Below are 18,007 nucleotides of genomic sequence, written 5' to 3'. Positions count from 1 at the left end.
TAAAAAAAAAAAAAAAAAAAAAAAAAAAAAAAAAAAAGTAGCACCAGAAGAAAACATAAGGAAAAAAAAGAAAAAAGAGGGTGGCAGCAAGATCACCAAGGATCACCTTGCAAGACTTCCTCAAGTTAGACAGTAGATGCATAGAAGCAGAGATTTATGTTTACTTAAAATAGTAAGGCAAAAGGTGTTTTCATGACACAGAGATACAGAACCTAGAACAAGAACAAATAAATTACTAAGCAAGAGAAAATTACAGAAAGTCTTATAGCTTTCGAAATCAGAGGTTTTGATCAACTTTACAGTTGGCTTAAACCACACAATCTCCTCGATCAACTGCAGTCTCAAACGCCACGCAGTGTAAACTTAAAAGCAGACTTCTGAATATACAACAAATTAGGCTTCAGAATGAATGATGCAGAAAGCTGCAGCCATGCATACTGTAGTTTCATGTACTAGGCAGTTCAAAGACACATGTAAAGCATGACAGACACAAAAAGACCTATTCAGAAGCAGCTGTTCAAACATGCTCCGCTTGGGTATCATAAAACTAACAGTATTATGTATTATGATAACGCTAGAGTATTATCATAATACTAAGAGTATTATGATACCAGGTCAATGCTGACTTTGAAATGTCTTCTTCAAAGGAAAGGTATCAAGTCTCACCCAATTCATGCAATTTAAAGCTGTCAGATTAATTGCTTTGAAACATCCAAACGTAGCATATATGTTTAAAAATCTAAATATAGYGTGCTTTTGCTTAAACTGTTACTGAACTATCTTGGATTTTTTCCATGAAAAATGATTTCAAACTATGATCTGCAGTAATCAAAGTGTTATTTCTGAGAACAGAACACTGATAAATTCAGCATATGAGTAACTTGCTGTAGAGTTTTATTTCACTTGCTTAGCTTTTCCAGGAATAACCATACATCATTCTCATGTTTTTATTTCTAGATTGAAATGAGACTGTGTGATTTTCCACTGTGGCTAAAATTAAGTAAGAATAAGTAATTCAGACTATATATGCTTACTTAATTTGTAATTTTTCTTCTGAGACATCAGACAATATAAACCCTTTATGAATTGCTTCTGGGAAAGAAATCATATTCCGTAAGGAACATGGCAACCCTGCCATGACTCACTGCAGAACCTTCTCTTACTGGAGAAGACTGGAATGATGTGTGAGATAGATTACACACACAAATAGTACAAAGTTGTCTTAATTAATGCAATAGTTCCTCCAACATTATTTGTGCTTTTCACTCTAGAACTTCTTAWGAGAAGTCTTCCTTTCCATTATTATTTTCCCAGGCAACACAGCCAAAAGAATCTGCAGAAGCAGTTCCCAAAAGTATTTTACTTACTAACAATTGCAGGTAAAGGATATTGTTTCTGTCCAAATACTTTTCTTTTTCCATAGATAGAATCATGGGCCCTTGCATCATGACTTAACAGATTTGCAAAATTGCAGCCTCTAAGAAAGTTCTGAGCCAGTAACCCAGAACTGTAAAAAGAGGAACTCTTTACTTTTAGATCATAATATTTTGTGAGAGAGTAATTAAGTAACTAACATAATTTTAGCTGGTGCTGACATTCTTCCATTCTTTGGGGGGGTGGGAGAGATCCCCAAATTTTCTAGCCACTGACTGCAAAACACAAATGTAAACCTCTGTTATTCCAAGCCTAACAAAACTTCAAAACAGAAATGAACCAGAACTTCAGTCATAGCAGTAATTAAAACCAGATTCAAACTAAAAATCTGTTTGTTCAACATGCATTGCTTTAACCATGCAAAAATTTCTAAGTTCAATCTAGCAGCTAGATGGACATCTAGTGGCAGAACATAAGCAGTTTCATATATTCAAAGCTCTATTACTAAAGTGCACATTAATAATTATTATATTACATGCACACTTCAAGGTTTTATTCTCAGCTGCTCTTTACCTGGCTTCTTGATTTCTGCTAGTGGTATCTGTATGAAATTAGATTTCTGGGGTCTAATTCTGAAACCTTCAATCACGGAAAAAATTCCTTTTAAAATGAAGAGCGTTTAATACAATCAATAGGTAAGAGTTCAGCCCTGAAAATGCAATAAATACTAAGGCAGTCTATTTAGCAACAATTTGGTGATACCTCTCATTGGCTGTTTAAGACAACATATTATGCATTAGAAATATACATAAACCCCAATCACCTGTTAATCAAATTTGTCCTGGAACAACCCGACCAAAGCAGATTCGCAAACATCCTACATAACTGATAAAAAATATAGGCAACATTTCTAGAAATTATTGCAGTATCAATTTAACCAATATGAATTTGGAAAACATTCAGTACAGGAGCACTTAACAAGCTTTCCACATGGAGCCTTTGTTCAAAGAAAACAAGATGGAAGATGTATCTCAGATTTAACCATTAAGAGAAGGTATGTGATGCTGGTTTTCAAAATAGCAACAAGAAGAGGCATCTAGAGAACCTGGACACAGCAAATCCAACTTCTGTCCCTGAGATAATTTTTTACAGTGGTTGACCACTTTTCTGGAAAAGCTACAGAATAATAAGTGATAAGGTATATTAATAATATAAAATATTCTAGTTTGTCAAAGACAACTACGAAAATTTGCAGAAGGATCTCATATCAGTATAAATGCGATTCACAAATGAATTTCAAAGTTGGTAAACCAGAGAGGAGAAAATATCGCCTTAAGTACATAATGACAGATGCTAAACTACCTAGCCCTTCTCTGAAAAAATCTGAGTCATTCTGTAGAGTTCTCAGAACTTCAGTCAACATTTACCAGTGGTCAAAAAGTCAAATACAAYATGAGGAATAATTATGAAAGAAAGAAGAAAAATAGCAAACATTACAAGAAGGTACAAAATCAATTATATGCTTATAACTAATATTGCATTCAGTTAGGTCACCACATTTCAAAGAATATATAGAGGAAACAGAAAAGAAGATCCACAAGGATAGATTAAAGGTATTGAGAGCATTCTGTTCCAAGAAGTTAGATGGACAAGGAAAAAATAAATTGAAGAAAAATGTGAAAGAATAATACAAACCTATAAGCAAACTAAAGACAAACTGAATATGATCATCATTTCTTATGAGCGTGGGGAAGGGAAGACAAAAAATGAAACTAAGCAACCATTAAATAAAGGGGAAGGAGAAATCTTATCTCTTACAACACATTTAAGCTATAGAGCACATTCCCACCAAGCGTTTTGAATCCCAAAATCAAACTGAGCTAAAGCAACAATTAGAAAAATTAATCAAAAATAACCAATAACTAYAGAAAGAGCTATTGAACATGATTATGTGGGTTCAACCCAGAGGCTGCAGGAAAAATGGGAGAAAAGACTACCCTGAAATTGTCCTGCTCTTGCACTCTTTCCACAAACATCACCTGGACTTGACTCAGAAGAATACAGGATGTAGCGGACCTTTTTTCCTGAACCCACATTGCTATAATGGACAGAGTGAAAAAAAATAGGAAAAATTTTCAGGAAGAGACTTGATAGCGATCCATGAGGAAGACCGAATGATATCACAGTTTTGTTTTGGATGTTGATTATTAAAAGCTATGACTGTAATGAAATGAAAATAGGTCATACAGTATGCATAACTAAGGTAAGAACTGTCATCAATATACAGGTCTATCACTCCAGCAGGAGTGTAGAAAACAGCAAGAAGAGGAAGAGACAGAGTAAAAAGAATTAAAATCAAGGAAGATGGGAAGAGAAGCCAGGGGACAATAAYAGTGTCATGGAGGCAAAAAAAGAAAGAAAGAAAGAATCTCAAAGAGGAAAGCCAAGTGAGAGTGAGCTGATTCAGTGTTATCAAAAGCAAAGAACTATGCAGGAGAGAAACCAACACCTGGATTCCCTCTGCAAAAATGCAAGAACTGGAGGAAATAAGACACAAAGACATCATATACAGTAACAGTCTTCTCAGAGCACGTTGATAACAAAAGAGAGAAAAAAATCATGAGATGTGCTTAGGAAGGAAGGTACATAAGGAAAGCAGATGGTGGAAAAGATAGGCATTAGAAAAGGGTAAAAGTAGGAGATGGGGAAAAGCAAACTCAGGACAGGTATTAACCAGAAGTAAGAAAAACTGAGGCAGAGGAGGGTCTGGATGTGCAATCTGTACTTATGCCAGTGAAAGAAAGGCTATAGTAAGAAAGGAGTCCAGGGGACCTACTAGGAATAGGAATTATAACAAGAATAGAGGAATTCAATGAACGGGAAGAAAACATTGTAATGTGAAACCGCAGTGGACTGGTAGGTTTAAATACATACAAGCTCAAAGAAACAAAGTTCCCCAGTACCTATACAGCAAGCCATTGCCAGATGATTGGAATGCATCTCTTCCAGCAAGAAAGAGAGGAGACCAGTCAGCATCACCAACAATTACCAGATTTTGCCTCTTGCAAATTATTACTCTTGCTTATGAGTGGATTCTTACCACAGGCGCACATATTTAACATTTCTTCYAGCCTATTTTTGAGTGACTGAAGCAAAGTGCTTCTAGCCATCAGCGGCAGCTCAAGTAAAGTTTGTCTATTTACTATTACTACATAACTACATGCCTTTTGCATAGATAGTTACATATTGTGATATTTAATAACTTTAGTAACTGGAAGAGATTTTCTGCACAATACCATGGAAGATGGCAAACTAGACATAAGAATTCAAACGTTTGGGATATATCCACGCTGACAGAAAGAACACATTTATAAGCTAAAAACAAAGGAAGCCAGTTTTCATATATGGATTGAAAACTAAAATAGCCACAAAAGGGAAAAATTGATACCTATAGATAAAATCTTAGCCATAGTCAAGACATCATTTAAACTAATTCTTGTATGTTTAACATTGTATTGTAGAGTTTTACAGTAGACTAAAAAGAAGCAGAAAGATACAGCTCATTTATTATCTGACAAAGGTGAAACATCAGCATCCATTAAYAGAAAATTCGTTTTCCAAAGAGACAGAATTTCTGAGTTCACTTTCACTGAAACAGATACCTTCGTTTCAGTTATGGAGTAAGCGTCTGGGATATAGGTTTAAATAAGGAACAACATTTTCTCTAGGTAGAGGATACAAAATATACAAGGCAACAGGATTACGACTCTTACGTTAAAACTAAAAACAATAGTGAGATGTTCTGTACAGTTCAGTCTCCTTTTTACAGTTCATGTCACTGAATATTTAACATTTTCATTTTATTGTGAATGGTTTAGTCTAAAGCCATGATATATAATTTTAGGCTGAGTTATGCCATTAGCACTATGTTCAAATGTCAAATTGAAGCAGACCAACTTCCTTGTTCATTTTCATGGAGTAATTAAATGAATACTGAACCAGTATGTCTTTATTGAAAAGACTCCTTTAGTACAGTTTGAATTTTTCTTGCACTCAAATAAGTAGCATAAAACATACTTCAGAAAAAAAAACTTCTTGGGAGCACAACAGCAAGCAAAGCTACAAAGATTACAAAAACAGTCTGTAGAGAAGATCCCTGCAAGTAACAATCACCATTTGCTCAAAATATCACACCTGTTTGTACAGCATAAAAAGTAAAAGGAAGACAGAATAAGAACACTAGCTCTGGACATAAAAGAAAAATAATAGATTTTAATATTTCTGTGTTTAGCTACCTCCTCTTACAAGATCTCTAGTCAGAAAACATTGAAAGGGTAAAAGAGTGACATACTCCACAGAAAGGTCAGCTTCTGATAAGCTTCTAGGCATTATTTTTACAACTCACAAAAACAATTGTTTGTGACTGCCAGTGTTCTCAGGCAGAGGTAAACTTTTTTAACACCATGTTAAGTAGAACTCTGAAAGTATGAATACAGAAGCTCTAGCAAACACAGATGCTATAATGGAGAAAAATAAATAATTAGAAATAAACCACAGGCAGCAGGCTTTGAAAGATGATTTTTTCCTGAAACTGCTCCCGAGGAAGACAGAAAAAATATGCAGCCTATATAACAGATTTAGGCTACAGAACTGTCAATATGAAAACAACCTAAGCTGCCTACCTGAAGCACTACAATAGAAATTAGATTTTTAAGAGGGGATGATAGCATTGGCCTTTTCTTGCTTGCTTGCTTTTACTTTAGACTGGTATGGTATATAGCCAGGTAGTCCAAACTCAAGCCCAAAGCGTATTTTTCAATGAGAACTAAAACACGGCTTCTCTGCAGTTCACAGCTCCTAAGGAACCACTAGATAATTTGAGTGCCTCCACTAAAAACATTCCCACCCGCCATCGGTGCTCCRACAAGTGACACACTCAAAGCCTCCCCTACCCAACCAGGTCCCCAGCTCACTTCGCCACTGGCGTTTAAATGGGTCGGCGGTTTACAACACCTCTCCGCCCCCCCAACGGCCGCCCCCCAACGGTCGCACGTACGCGCGCACCGCCCACCCCCGAGAGCACCGCCCCCTCGCGCTGCTGCCCCGCCTCACCCGTGYCCGAGCATGCGCAGTACCGCGCCCACGCACGCCTCGGCTAACGCCACGCTCCCAAATCGCGGGAAAAAAAAGCGTGTAGGGACCGGAGAGGAGGAAACCACGGGCGCGGGGCGCATGCGCAGCTCCTCCCCTCGTTGGCACCGCGTCGCCGCGAGGGGCGCGGCAGGTTGCGGGTGCGGCGGCCGCTGCCGCCGGGGCCGGTGGGCGGGGCCAGAGGCATGGGGGCGGGGCCGGCGGCGGCCGTAGCGGCCTCGGGAAGGAAGCGAAAGCGGGCGCGGAGCCGGCGGGCGGCAGGTGGGTCGGTCGGCCTGGAGGCGTCTCGGTGGCGGGAGCGGGGGCCTGGCCATGGATGCCAGCACGCTGGAGCTGGACGCGGTGAAGTTCGCGCAGCTGGCGGTGCAGCGGGACCACAGCGGGCGCTACCAGGAAGCCGTCTTCTACTACAAGGTATGGCGGGGGTGGGAGGAAGGGAAACTGCCCGGCAGCCGCGCCCTGTTGCGTGTCCCTCGCCGTCCCGCCGTGCTTCCCTCAGTCGCGCCGGTCCCCCCTTCCCCCGCGAGTCCCCTGCGCGCGCGAGGAGAAAGGGCGCGCGCGAAGGCCGTTGGAGCGGCCGTCGGAGTGACCGTTGGGGCGGGCGGGGATGGGTGCGGCCGTTACAGCAGGGGGCGGCTTTTGGCTGACGGCCCGTACCTGCCCCGCACTGCCCGCCTTGCCACTCGAGAGGACGGGCGGAGAGAGGACGGCTTGCCGCGTACTTCTCCTCGGCCCGTTTCCCTCCCGTCATGGGTATGCCCTAGAGTTTGAGTAGGCTGCTTGGCCGCGGATAAGACATGCTTTTTTCYGGCAGAAAAAGAAAGCAGAAGGTCACACATGCACGTAGAAAGTTTAGCTGGGTCTGGAGGAGCTGCGTTGTTAAGCTCAAGTTGTGCAAAACATTTTCCACGTGTTTTATTTTTGGATGAGACCAAGTACTGCCCATGTGTTGCTGTTTGTTAATGTGTTTAGACTTTTCACCGCAGCAATACTTGGAAAGTGGGCGCGGACACTGCTTCCACCTCATGGAAACGTAACCTCTTTGTTGTGTCTCATGAAGCTTCGTGCTCTTCTGTTGTACCCTGAAACCATCACTGATTCGTTTGTCCTTGGCTGTCATTACTGACATATTCCCCCCTGCCCACCTAAAAGATCTGCTATGTTTTGTATTGGAGATATGAGGCCCGAGCATTTTAGAAAACTGCAAATGGGCAGATTGAAGCTGTTGAGTGTACAACTGGGAACARCTCTGTTGTATAGTCAATCACAAAATAAGTAACTGAAGTAGACAACTACACAGGGAAACAGGAGATTCTTAATAATAAACTAGTTTCAGATTGCATGCTATGTGTGACTTATGCTTTAACCACATAAAAATATCCCTTGCACTGGAACTGCTTTTTATTTCTTTGGGCTTTTGTATTTACTCTTGCAGCACAGCTTCAGGCCTTTGTGACCAGCAGTGTGGTGAAATTGCTTCAATGGCTTTCTCAGTATCTCCAGACTTACTAATGGTATTTGATAGCTTGAGTGCAACCATTCTACAATATTCTGCATATAATAATTTGTTTTATTTTGTTGGTTTTATGCTTTGCAAAGTTATATTAAGCAAGTTATGTCTTGCTTTTCAACTGTAAGAATGAATTTTTTTTGAAACTGATGTTTGTCTTTGGTGCAGTAATTATTACAGATATTCGATTATCCTGCTGAAGTAATTCTATTCCATTAACTTACCAAGTGCTCTGAAATTCATCATTTATTTCACAAGTGCTAGATGTCTGTGAAATGTATGAAAAATACAGTGTTTATAATCATTGTGGGCCTGTGCATGTAAGTGTGACAGGATAGGAAGGAGAGTATCTTTTTTTTTTAACCTGACTGTTAATGTAGGAGGAGCTATCATCAGATTAAACAGTGTGCGTGTGTGTGTATGTAAGAGGTATAATTACCAGGAAAAAATGCTGATAAACACAGGGGTCCATGAATTTATACACATGGTCTGATGGCTATGCACAGTGCAGTTGCTTATTACAATACCTTTCTCAGCATATCTGGAAAATTGTTGGGTGCTCATCAGAAGAAAAACATCTTTATTGTGCAGATAAYTTTTTCTGTACAATTTTTGTACAGTGAAAGTCTTTCTCACTTACTGTGTGTGCATGATGTTCTTGCTAAAAGCAAATATGCATCTCTGGTAGCATTGGTGCACCTGAAGCTACATGAGTATACTCTAGAAAATCTGTTCTGGTTTACAGAAACTAGGCCACAGAGCAGTGTGAGTATGGATGCTGTGTTGCGTGAGGAAAGCTGAGTCTCATCTCTGCAGTGAACCCTTCTAGTGTTCAAACAGGTGGCTGTTAGCAATCCAAGGCTAGATATTGACTTTTGTGTCAGATGATATGTGAAAGCACTGGTATTCAAATTGATGTCGACTGGGACAGGGAGAGCAAATAGATGTATCCATCAAGTGTTTTTTTTTGTGCGTATTGAGCAAGTATATGTACATTGATTGAATTCTTTATACCTAAGTTAGATACGTTTGGCTTTGCAGATGTTGCCTGAAGAATGATTGAAAATATTAGACTGAACAAAATTAGTTATGAAATAGGATCTAGTATTTTAGAGATGCTTTCTGCGTGTTCGAACAGTGTAAGTAAACTCAGGACCTGTCATCAACTTCCTCACTAATTGCTCAAAGCAGTTCAGTGCAGACTGGTGCCATGATCGCTACAGACATGGGAAAGCTCAGATATCAAATCCGATTCTGCAAGAACTTGACCTAAAAAGGAAACATGGGAAATGTTATATTATGGTGTTGATAGACAGCAAACTGGCTTGTCTGAATGGAGTTTCTGTGGCCAGCAAGTGCCGTTCACTTCTGCTACAGTGGAATTTTGACACACTTGTAGAGGAGGGCTGTATGTAAACCAGCTTACGSTAACAATATGGCCTTTTTGATAAAGATACTGTACAGAAATGTCAGAAACAGATTTGGGCAGCTGATGACTTAAGCAACACTGCTGAAGAATATTGCCAAGCTTGACTATCAAACAGCAGTTACCAACTTGCAAACTGCTGACCAGCAGTGAGCTTAGAGTGATTGTGCCACATTCATCATGGCAAAGAACAGTAGTGATATTGAGAAGATTGTAGATACTGACTCTGAATTGMGCTTCAGTCTTCTCACTACAGACAGTAGACATGCTGCCTCTGCAGGCAGTGGTTGACTGCTTTGGTCCTTTGGAGGCTTAATGCACAAATGACTTTTCCTCTCTCTGTGTCTAAAAAATAGGCCAAACAGTTGTGCTTGAAATCACAGAAGAAACATCAATTACATATTGCTTTTGTAGCACTAGTCTGAAAATCTACATTGATTTTTTGTATTCAGACAACTTACCATTATAATACAATACATATTATATCTGTACTTGTGGTATGTCACAGACAAATATACAGGTTTTTTGAGAAGATTTGAGTGCTTTGTTTTTTTTTTCCAAGGATAGCTGTATGCTAGGCCTTAACGATATTTAATTGCTGCGTGTAAATGAAACAGAACTTCTCTACCTTTGTGTTGCTGTGGGCACATTTTACGCAGTGTAGTATGGCGATGAATTTTGACAGGGAGTATGTAATACCTAATTCTGTGGTGCTTGACAGTAAAAAATAATATCCTACTAAAAAGCACAGGCTGTGCCAGGATCAGATCTAAGTCTGAGCAAACTAGGCAGATGCCTAGGGGTGCAGACTGATAAACTGGACAAAATCACAGTYGTAAAACAAGTAAGATCCTCTGGCCATGGCTCTGTGCTTGCTTTCTGCAGAGTAGCCTCTCTGAGCTCCATCTTTGTAGAGCACCTCTCTGACAGTTATTGTTCTGCTCCCTACGTGCTTGGCCTGCTCCGTGATTGCCTCTGTCTGTTCTGCTGCTGTTGGCAAGGCAGGCACTGCCACGGAAGTRGGCCACTTTGTATGCAAAGAATGAAGACAAAGAAAGATATTTTATCCTCATTTTGTGGGTTGACAGAATTCAATTTTTAGTCTGAGACTGAGTCAGCTCTGAGCTGTTCATTACAACCCTGCTAAACCTTACATACTTTTTATGAATTAAGTGAATAGATAGAGAGCKTAGAGAATTGAAAGCATTTTTTTGTTGATAAATATGTGCAGTGTATAAAAAGTCTTAATGCAGATAACATACTATGCTTCCAAGCTGGAGAGCTATGGTCCCTCCTGGAAGTAAGCTTCCATTTAATATCCAGTGTTTTATATGCATACAAACCTTCAAAGATAAAATTTGAGAAGCCAAGAATTTTTGATTTTGTACAACTTCAAGATTTGATAGCTTTATGCTGTACTAATAGAAACTGATTTCTAAACCAAAATTTCATACATTTTAGTTTGAAAAGTCTTTGTATTGAGTCACTTCTYGTTATTATCAGCCTAAATGTAGGTAATGTGAATAGATTTTTTTTTTATTTTTTCAGTCTTAAATCTGAAGCCCTCTAAAAATAAAAGGCAGTTTGTGACCTATGGGCTTTGCTTAAATCAGTTAAGTGTGTACTTGAAAAAGTTTATTGCTTAAAATCCCTTAAGCCATGCTTTTGACTAATACAGATGGACCTTTAGATCTATATGTGTAGAATCTAAAGAGATTTATGCAGATGTGGTGGTTTGCTTTTGTATAACTCATTATTCCTATAGGTCTCAGTTTATAGTTCTTCAGGCAGCAAATATTAACTTTGTTTCAACTTCTTCTCCCTGCAGGAGGCAGCACAAGCCTTGATTTATGCTGGGATGGCRGGGTCAAACTTGGAAAATATTCAAGAAAAAATAAATGAGTACTTAGAGAGAGTTCAAGCCCTCCATTCAGCAGGTGTGTAAAGAGCTTTCTAATCAAATTCTGCTTAAATTAATTGAGTAGAAAGCCTTTTTGATGCTGTGAAATATTTGTCTGTGATGTTGCTCTGTTTTTCATGATTTTCCTCCTCTGTGAAGGACCACAGGTACAAAGAGCATTAAGAAATGAAGCACAGTGACTTCCTAAGGACATTGACGTGAATTTTCTTTCCTTTTAAATATTCTTAGGAGTGACATCTGTACAGCAAATATGAGGAAATAATGAAACATAGGAACAAAAAAAGATAAGGAACAAATCAAGCTTACGTCTAAGACTTGGCCACATAATGGATTTGAAGCAGTCGGTTCTGGCATTTATGTAGAAYTGCTAAGTTAGAGAGAGAGACCTCAGAAGCGTTTTCTTGTTTGATTCTACTTCAGTATTTGGGCTTAGAGGAAAATCTCCAATTCTTGTACATATGTACTTTCCATTTAGAATCACAGAATCACTGAGCCTGGAAGGGATCTCAGGAGCTCTCTAGACCAACCTCCTGCTCAAAGCAAGGTCRACACTGAATTCAGACCAGGTTGCTCAGGGTTTTGTCCAGCCAGGTTCTGAAAACCTGTAAAGACAGAAATTCTCCATCGTCTCTGGGTCCCACTCCAGTGCATGCTTGTCTTTATAGTGAAAACTTTTTTTTTTTAATGTATATATATATAATCTTTTATATAGCCAGTTGGCATATCCCTGTTTCAGTTTATGACCACTATCTCTCTTGCAATATACTGCTGTAAAGAGCTTTACTGCATCTTCTCTATAACCTCCTTTCACTGACTGGCAGGCTGCTGTTAGCGCATCCCCAAAGCCATCTCTTTTCCTGGCTGAGCAAGCCCAGCTCCCTCAGCCTATCCTCACAGACCAAGCATTCCAGCCCCAACTGTCTTAGAGATCTCCACAGGGATGCAGTATTCCAGATACAGCCTACTGAGTACCAAGTAGAGAATGATAGTCCCTTCYCTCCATCTCCTGGCCATGCTCTTGCTGATACAGCCCCAGATGCTGTTATCTTCATCCCTGTCTGGGCCATGCTGGTTCCTACTTTCCCCAAGACCCCCAGGTCGTCCTCAGCAGATCTGCTCCTCTGCAGGTCAGTTGCAACCTGTACCCTGCAGAGCGTTAGTCTGTCCCAAACACAAGGCATTGCATTTTGCCCATGTTGAATTTCATGAGGTTCCTGTCAGTCCATTACTTTAGTTTATCTAGGTCTCTTTGAATAACAAGCATGTCCTCGAGTATATTGACTGTATCTCCTGGTTTGCTGGGGTCTGCAAACTTGATGAGAGTGCGCTCTGTCGTCTTCCTCAGGTTATTAATAAAGATATTAAATGAGATAGATGCCTAAGGAACTCATGTATTGCAGCAGGTGATGTGTTTTCATAAGCATTGATGTATTTTATGTAATTAAATAACTTTTTCCTTAATGTTGTATGAAAGCTATTTTATTTACACTGTTACTTGATGAAATACCCTGAAAATGTGTCTCTGGTTCCTATGTGGGGGCTCTCTATTTTCTTGGTTTTGCTTTTTTTGTCCTTGCAAAGATTTTTTTTTTTTTTAATAGCAAAGTTTAAAATTTTCAGTTTCCAGACAAAGAATAGATATTACCCATCTAATTAGAAGCCATGGTGTTTGTTAGTATCTTATTAAGGATGTTTTTACGTGCTAAATACTTCCTTTTTCTTTTAGTTCAGTCACAGAACACAGACCCTCTGAAGTCAAAACAACAGTTGGACCTGGAGCGTGCTCGCTTCCTAGTTACGCAGGCTTTTGATGAAGATGACAAAGGCAATGCAGAAGAAGCTATAGAGTTGTACACAGAAGCAGTGGAACTCTGTTTGAAAACAGTATGTTAAGCTACAAGTTAACTTGGTGGAATTATGTGATGGTAAGAAATTCTTCCACTTACACAAGTAACTGACCCTTAAAAGCTGGCTTAAAAATGGAGTACCTGCATTTCTAAAAATGGAGTACCTGTATTTCTAAAAACTATCTTTGAATCTTTTGTCCAGTATTTTTTTAATGTTTCTTCCAATCTCGATATTATACTGTTATCCAGCACCATAAAGTTACGAGGACTTGTGATTTTTCTCTGAACCCCATTATACTAAAACCTAAACCTAAAACCTTGGAATATTTTTTGTCATATTTTGTCTGGGAACTAGTGAGACACTTTAATTAAGAACAGTTAAAACTGAAGAAGATGACTTGATAACGTGTCAGCTATTGTACTTTCCTAATATGATAACGGAGATAATTGACGGGAAAATCTTTTTGAGTAATACTTTCCAAAAGTGTAATAGTCCACTCATGCCAAAACTAGTARAAATGTTACTTAATTACTCACTGCTTAATATTAAAGCTGTAATGAGTGAATTCAGTTCACTCTGAAATAAGTGGTACAGATAAATTGGCCATTATATGAGTGCTGTAGAATATAATTACAGGTACTGCTTTTTCTGTGAAAACCAGTTGCCATAACTAACTCATTACAGGAAGAGCTCACCATCATGATTTAACTCCACCAAGTTTATTGTTCTTCTTTCTCTTCYCTTCCCTTCCCTTCTTTTCCCTTCTTTTCCCTTCTAATAATGTAAATATATGTGGGGTATTGGGAGGGAAACATTACTATTGCTGCATACTAGGGTACTTCTGTACTCTTGAATTCCTGGTTCTGCGTAGGCTGAAAAACCTTGATGATACAGTGCAACCAGACTAAGGGCTCATAAAACAGATGTAGATCTTCCATTTGATTAGCTGGATCAGAACTTCTTCCATCTATTATATAAAACCTGTGGTGGYGTTGTACTGTTTTTCCTCTGCTGTGTTCCTCCTGTTGTATCAGTGCATGCAAATATTACATATATATATATATAGTAGCTAATCTGAAATTAGATCAAATGTCAGGTGGTACTCTTACTTGGTCTTTCATTAGGTGCAGTTACTGATGAAGTTTATTTTAATCTTGACTAGCATGTTATTTTTGATAAGATGATTTTAGGCTTTATCCCTCAGGTGGATCAAAAACTACCTTCTTCTTCCCAGCATGAAAGAAGACTGAAGGAATTCTTCTATTCTGAAGCATTGCTTTAGTCCTGGTTTCTGCTCAGTATATTCAGGTGGAGAGATTTGTCTCCTGCTCTACCCTCGAAGTACTCGTGGAGCAGCCATTCCTTGCACCATCCCCGCTGCTTACCTTCATACATCTTTCAAAGTCTTTTTCAGCCAAGAACCCCTCAGCATAATTTCTTTCCAGATCACAAAAAGTTGTCTGGAAAACCTTATAGAGGGTGTTTCTAGTTTTGTTTTATAGGGTGAAAGTAGTTTGCCTCTTGTTTTTCCCCATTGACCTAACTGACTGAGGAGAGTGAGTCATGATACAAAGCTAAAACCTGAAACCTGTTTATGGATGCCACAGGAGCCACACTGCATGTTGTACCTCTTGCAGACTGCTTAGCTGCACTAGCCATGCTTCCTTCACCTGTAAGAAAAAGAAAAATATAAATTAATTGTACGACTAAACTGTCATGGCTGACTACCCAACTGATAATAGAAGTTAGYACTCTTAATATCTGTTTTGGTGCCTTGTCATAGATAATTATATGCTTTAGATGTGCAAGAACAAAATTTTTAACTTGGAAGCAGTTTTTTTTAATGAAAGAAARCCTTCAAGTTTATTTTATTTTGTCTTAAATTTTCATGATTATTTTTGACACATTTAGGGAGAAGGAATTTGAATGTACCTGAGTTCAGTAGTGTTTTAACGTAATGTGTTTTGCCTTCTTCCTGTCCATAGTTTTAATATGGTTAATTCTTCTGGCAAACTTCTTACATATACAGTGTTTCTCATGCTCAGGCATTTTAAATACCACTTTCATTCTGTGAACACTCACTAGGAGAGCAAAATGATATTCATTTACTTAGTATGCTTTTTATGCTGCCATTAAAAACTAGTATGTACTAATTTCAAGGGAGAATTGGAAAAAATAGCTAGTTACAGTTTGATGCTGTAACTTACAAGTGTGAAATTTGACAAACTGATTTCTTTTTCAACCTGTTTTTTTTTTTAATGTGTAGCTTTTTCTTCTGTTTTGTATTTAAGGCTACTGAAACTTCAGAAACTGGCCTTCAGTCAAAACTAAAACAACTGGCTCGACAAGCACTGGATAGGTGAGTATAGCCAACATTATCATAAATATTTGCTATTAAGATTAAATCCACCCTATGAGTTGGATTAGCTAATCCAGTCTGTCTGTTTTGTGCTGCAAAGAACATGGATTCTGGCTAGAAGCGGCTTGTGTAGCTTTCTTCTGGTAGCTAGCTGCCAGTTTCTACACAGCTGAGAAAGTAACTGTTGTGTCAATCCTCTGGGGACTTTAGGACATGCCAGATTAGGGAGGAGCTGTGTATTTTTTGATGCCAATGCATCAAAACCTCTGTCTTCAGAGGTACAGATTGTCGTAGTCTACTGTAATTTTTGGCTTCTATGAAGATGCCAAATTCAGGCTAGCACTAAGTCAGGGTGTCAGCATCTCTTCTTCCTAATGAAGACAGTTTGGAAACTGGAAAATGTTTAGGTTAAAGGTGGCAATGTAATTATAAGGATTGTGTTGTATCTCCAAAACCAGTTACACGAATGCAAGTTCACTGTAACTCCCTRTAAATTAGCTATATAATGGAGGTTAGAATACTAGTCTCTATGCTGTTTCAATATAAGCTGCTGCTTAGTACATTTCAATCTGTGTTCAAGAACAATATATTTATTTGTTTCTAYGTGACTATCCATCATCTTAATGCAGCAACAAAAATACACAATCTTCAAGCAGTTGAACTGCAAGTCATATGCTGGATTGTGAGAATGACAGTGTGGCCTTACTAACATGGTTGCTGCTAGACGAATTAAAAACGGGAGTTATGAGAGGAAACAGCACAATAAGAGATGCTGAAGCCAATATTGGTGGRTTATCACTCTGTTCCTGGTTTATAGCAAAGTGAGGAAGGCAGTTAGGAAATTTGTTTTCATTTCCTGTTTGAGAATCATTTTTAAGAGTTTTCTCTCTCTGGATTTCAGTGGTCTTACTCTGAGGTTCCAGATAATGAACACTTGTATATATTCTCTTATTAGCATAATTTTAAAGGTGACAAAAATCTGATGAGTTCTGCCAGAAGTAGCTTTTAAGTGAATTACAAATGCTGTATTTTTATTGATTCTGTAATGGGAAAATAAAGAGGTACTGGCATTCTGAATTTTCTGAACATTAATCTTCAATTGATATTGGTCATTAATTGATTTTCTTTGGATAAGCAGTATTGGGGCAAAGTGGGCATTTGTTCATCCAATTTAACATATGTAAGAGCTTGAACTAGCCAATAAATAATTGAACCATAACCATATGTTTATTGTCGTTATAAACAGAATGTCTTTTTTGTTTTAGAGCAGAGGCACTGAAAGAATCTATGTCAAAGTCATCTCAGAAGGAGAAGTCAACTGTAGTTAAACCAAATCAGCCAGTCAGAACATTCTTTCCATTGGGACCTGATTTTTCTTTAAGTGATAAACCACAGACAATCAGAGCAGTACAAGCTAGTGAATCTCAAGGTCAGAGATACACTGCAGAGGAGATTGAAGTACTCAGGTAAGATGAGGACAATGCAAGTTTAATGCAATAGATTGAAGCAGCGTAAGTGTGAGGTGTATAAACAGAGGGTTGCGAAATCATCTCCTACAAATCCCATTGTTGCTATTTTCTACACATTAATAAATTCTAGTATTCTCTTTGGTGATGTATTTAGTGTCTTTTATTCACATAGAGCACTTTCTAGAATGTGTTTAAATGCCACTTTTTTGTATTTGCCTGACATACTATTTTTAGTATCCTTGGTTTTTTACATTACACCTATCCTACCTGACTGAGTTCACAACAGAACCAATTCTATGAGGTATAAAGATGTCTTTAGAGAAGTTACAAGTACTACTTCACTGGAAGCTGAGAAAGCTTAATATTTTGCAGGATTGTGCCATCCATTGGACCGATTTCTATTTGTGACTTCTCCAACCTCTAATAAGAATCAATGCAATCTGTAAAACTTCTAGCCTGAATTGTGAACTTGGAAGTCTATCAAATACATTTTAAATATGTTGTCCAATAAGTTTTTCAACCTTCCTCCTCCTCCTCCACGTCCCTATGCAACAAATAAAATTGTGATGGAGGTGATGCTCAACGGTATTCATGATTTGATGCAAAATAGTCTTTCACTGACTTGAAGAGACTTAAGTRGATGAAGGATATATTCCTAAAGATAGAAATGTATGTGCATTTGAAAAGTTGCAGAGCGGTACAAATTCTCTTAATCAAAAATTACTTTTTTTCTCTTACAGTATTTATGCAGTATACATTCCTGATTTTGTTTGGGGAAGGGGGAGGTGTTTTTTAAGTCATACCAGAGAACTTCCAAGTTCTTTAATCGTCATTTATTTTGAAAGTACTTCACATACCTTTTTCAGCTAACTCCTTGGTTATAATTGAAACTTTAGTTACATTCACATTTAAGTATGATTCTCAGCTTTAAAAAGTGTTCTGTACATTT

The 18,007-nt window shown here is 38.5% G+C and overlaps 1 protein-coding gene across 5 annotated transcripts in view; it reads left to right on the top strand.

The window, feature by feature from the left end:
• The first annotated feature begins 6,710 nt into the window (after window positions 1-6,710).
• The window catches only part of CAPN7 (calpain 7), a 34,296-nt gene continuing 22,999 nt past the window's right edge, over window positions 6,711-18,007 (top strand). For 2 of the 5 annotated variants that reach the window (XM_085311840.1, XM_085311844.1), the window contains exons 1-5: window positions 6,744-6,939; window positions 11,290-11,398; window positions 13,109-13,266; window positions 15,522-15,589; window positions 16,855-17,055. In XM_085311840.1, the coding sequence (XP_085167966.1) occupies window positions 6,838-6,939; window positions 11,290-11,398; window positions 13,109-13,266; window positions 15,522-15,589; window positions 16,855-17,055 (638 nt within the window). In that variant the 5' untranslated portion in view covers window positions 6,744-6,837. Of the gene's footprint in view, window positions 6,940-8,030; window positions 8,040-11,289; window positions 11,399-13,108; window positions 13,308-15,521; window positions 15,590-16,854; window positions 17,056-18,007 lie in introns of those variants that run through there. The other 3 variants (XM_085311841.1, XM_085311845.1, XM_085311843.1) reach the window with 3 other exon arrangements.

The sequence above is a fragment of the Rhea americana genome, unplaced genomic scaffold, assembly GCF_003343005.1.
Source record: "Rhea americana isolate MKP2758 unplaced genomic scaffold, rheAme1 scaffold_35, whole genome shotgun sequence".
NCBI lineage: Eukaryota > Metazoa > Chordata > Aves > Rheiformes > Rheidae > Rhea > Rhea americana.
Note: the sequence above shows the minus strand (reverse complement) of the source record. Positions and strands in the feature narration are given on the sequence as shown.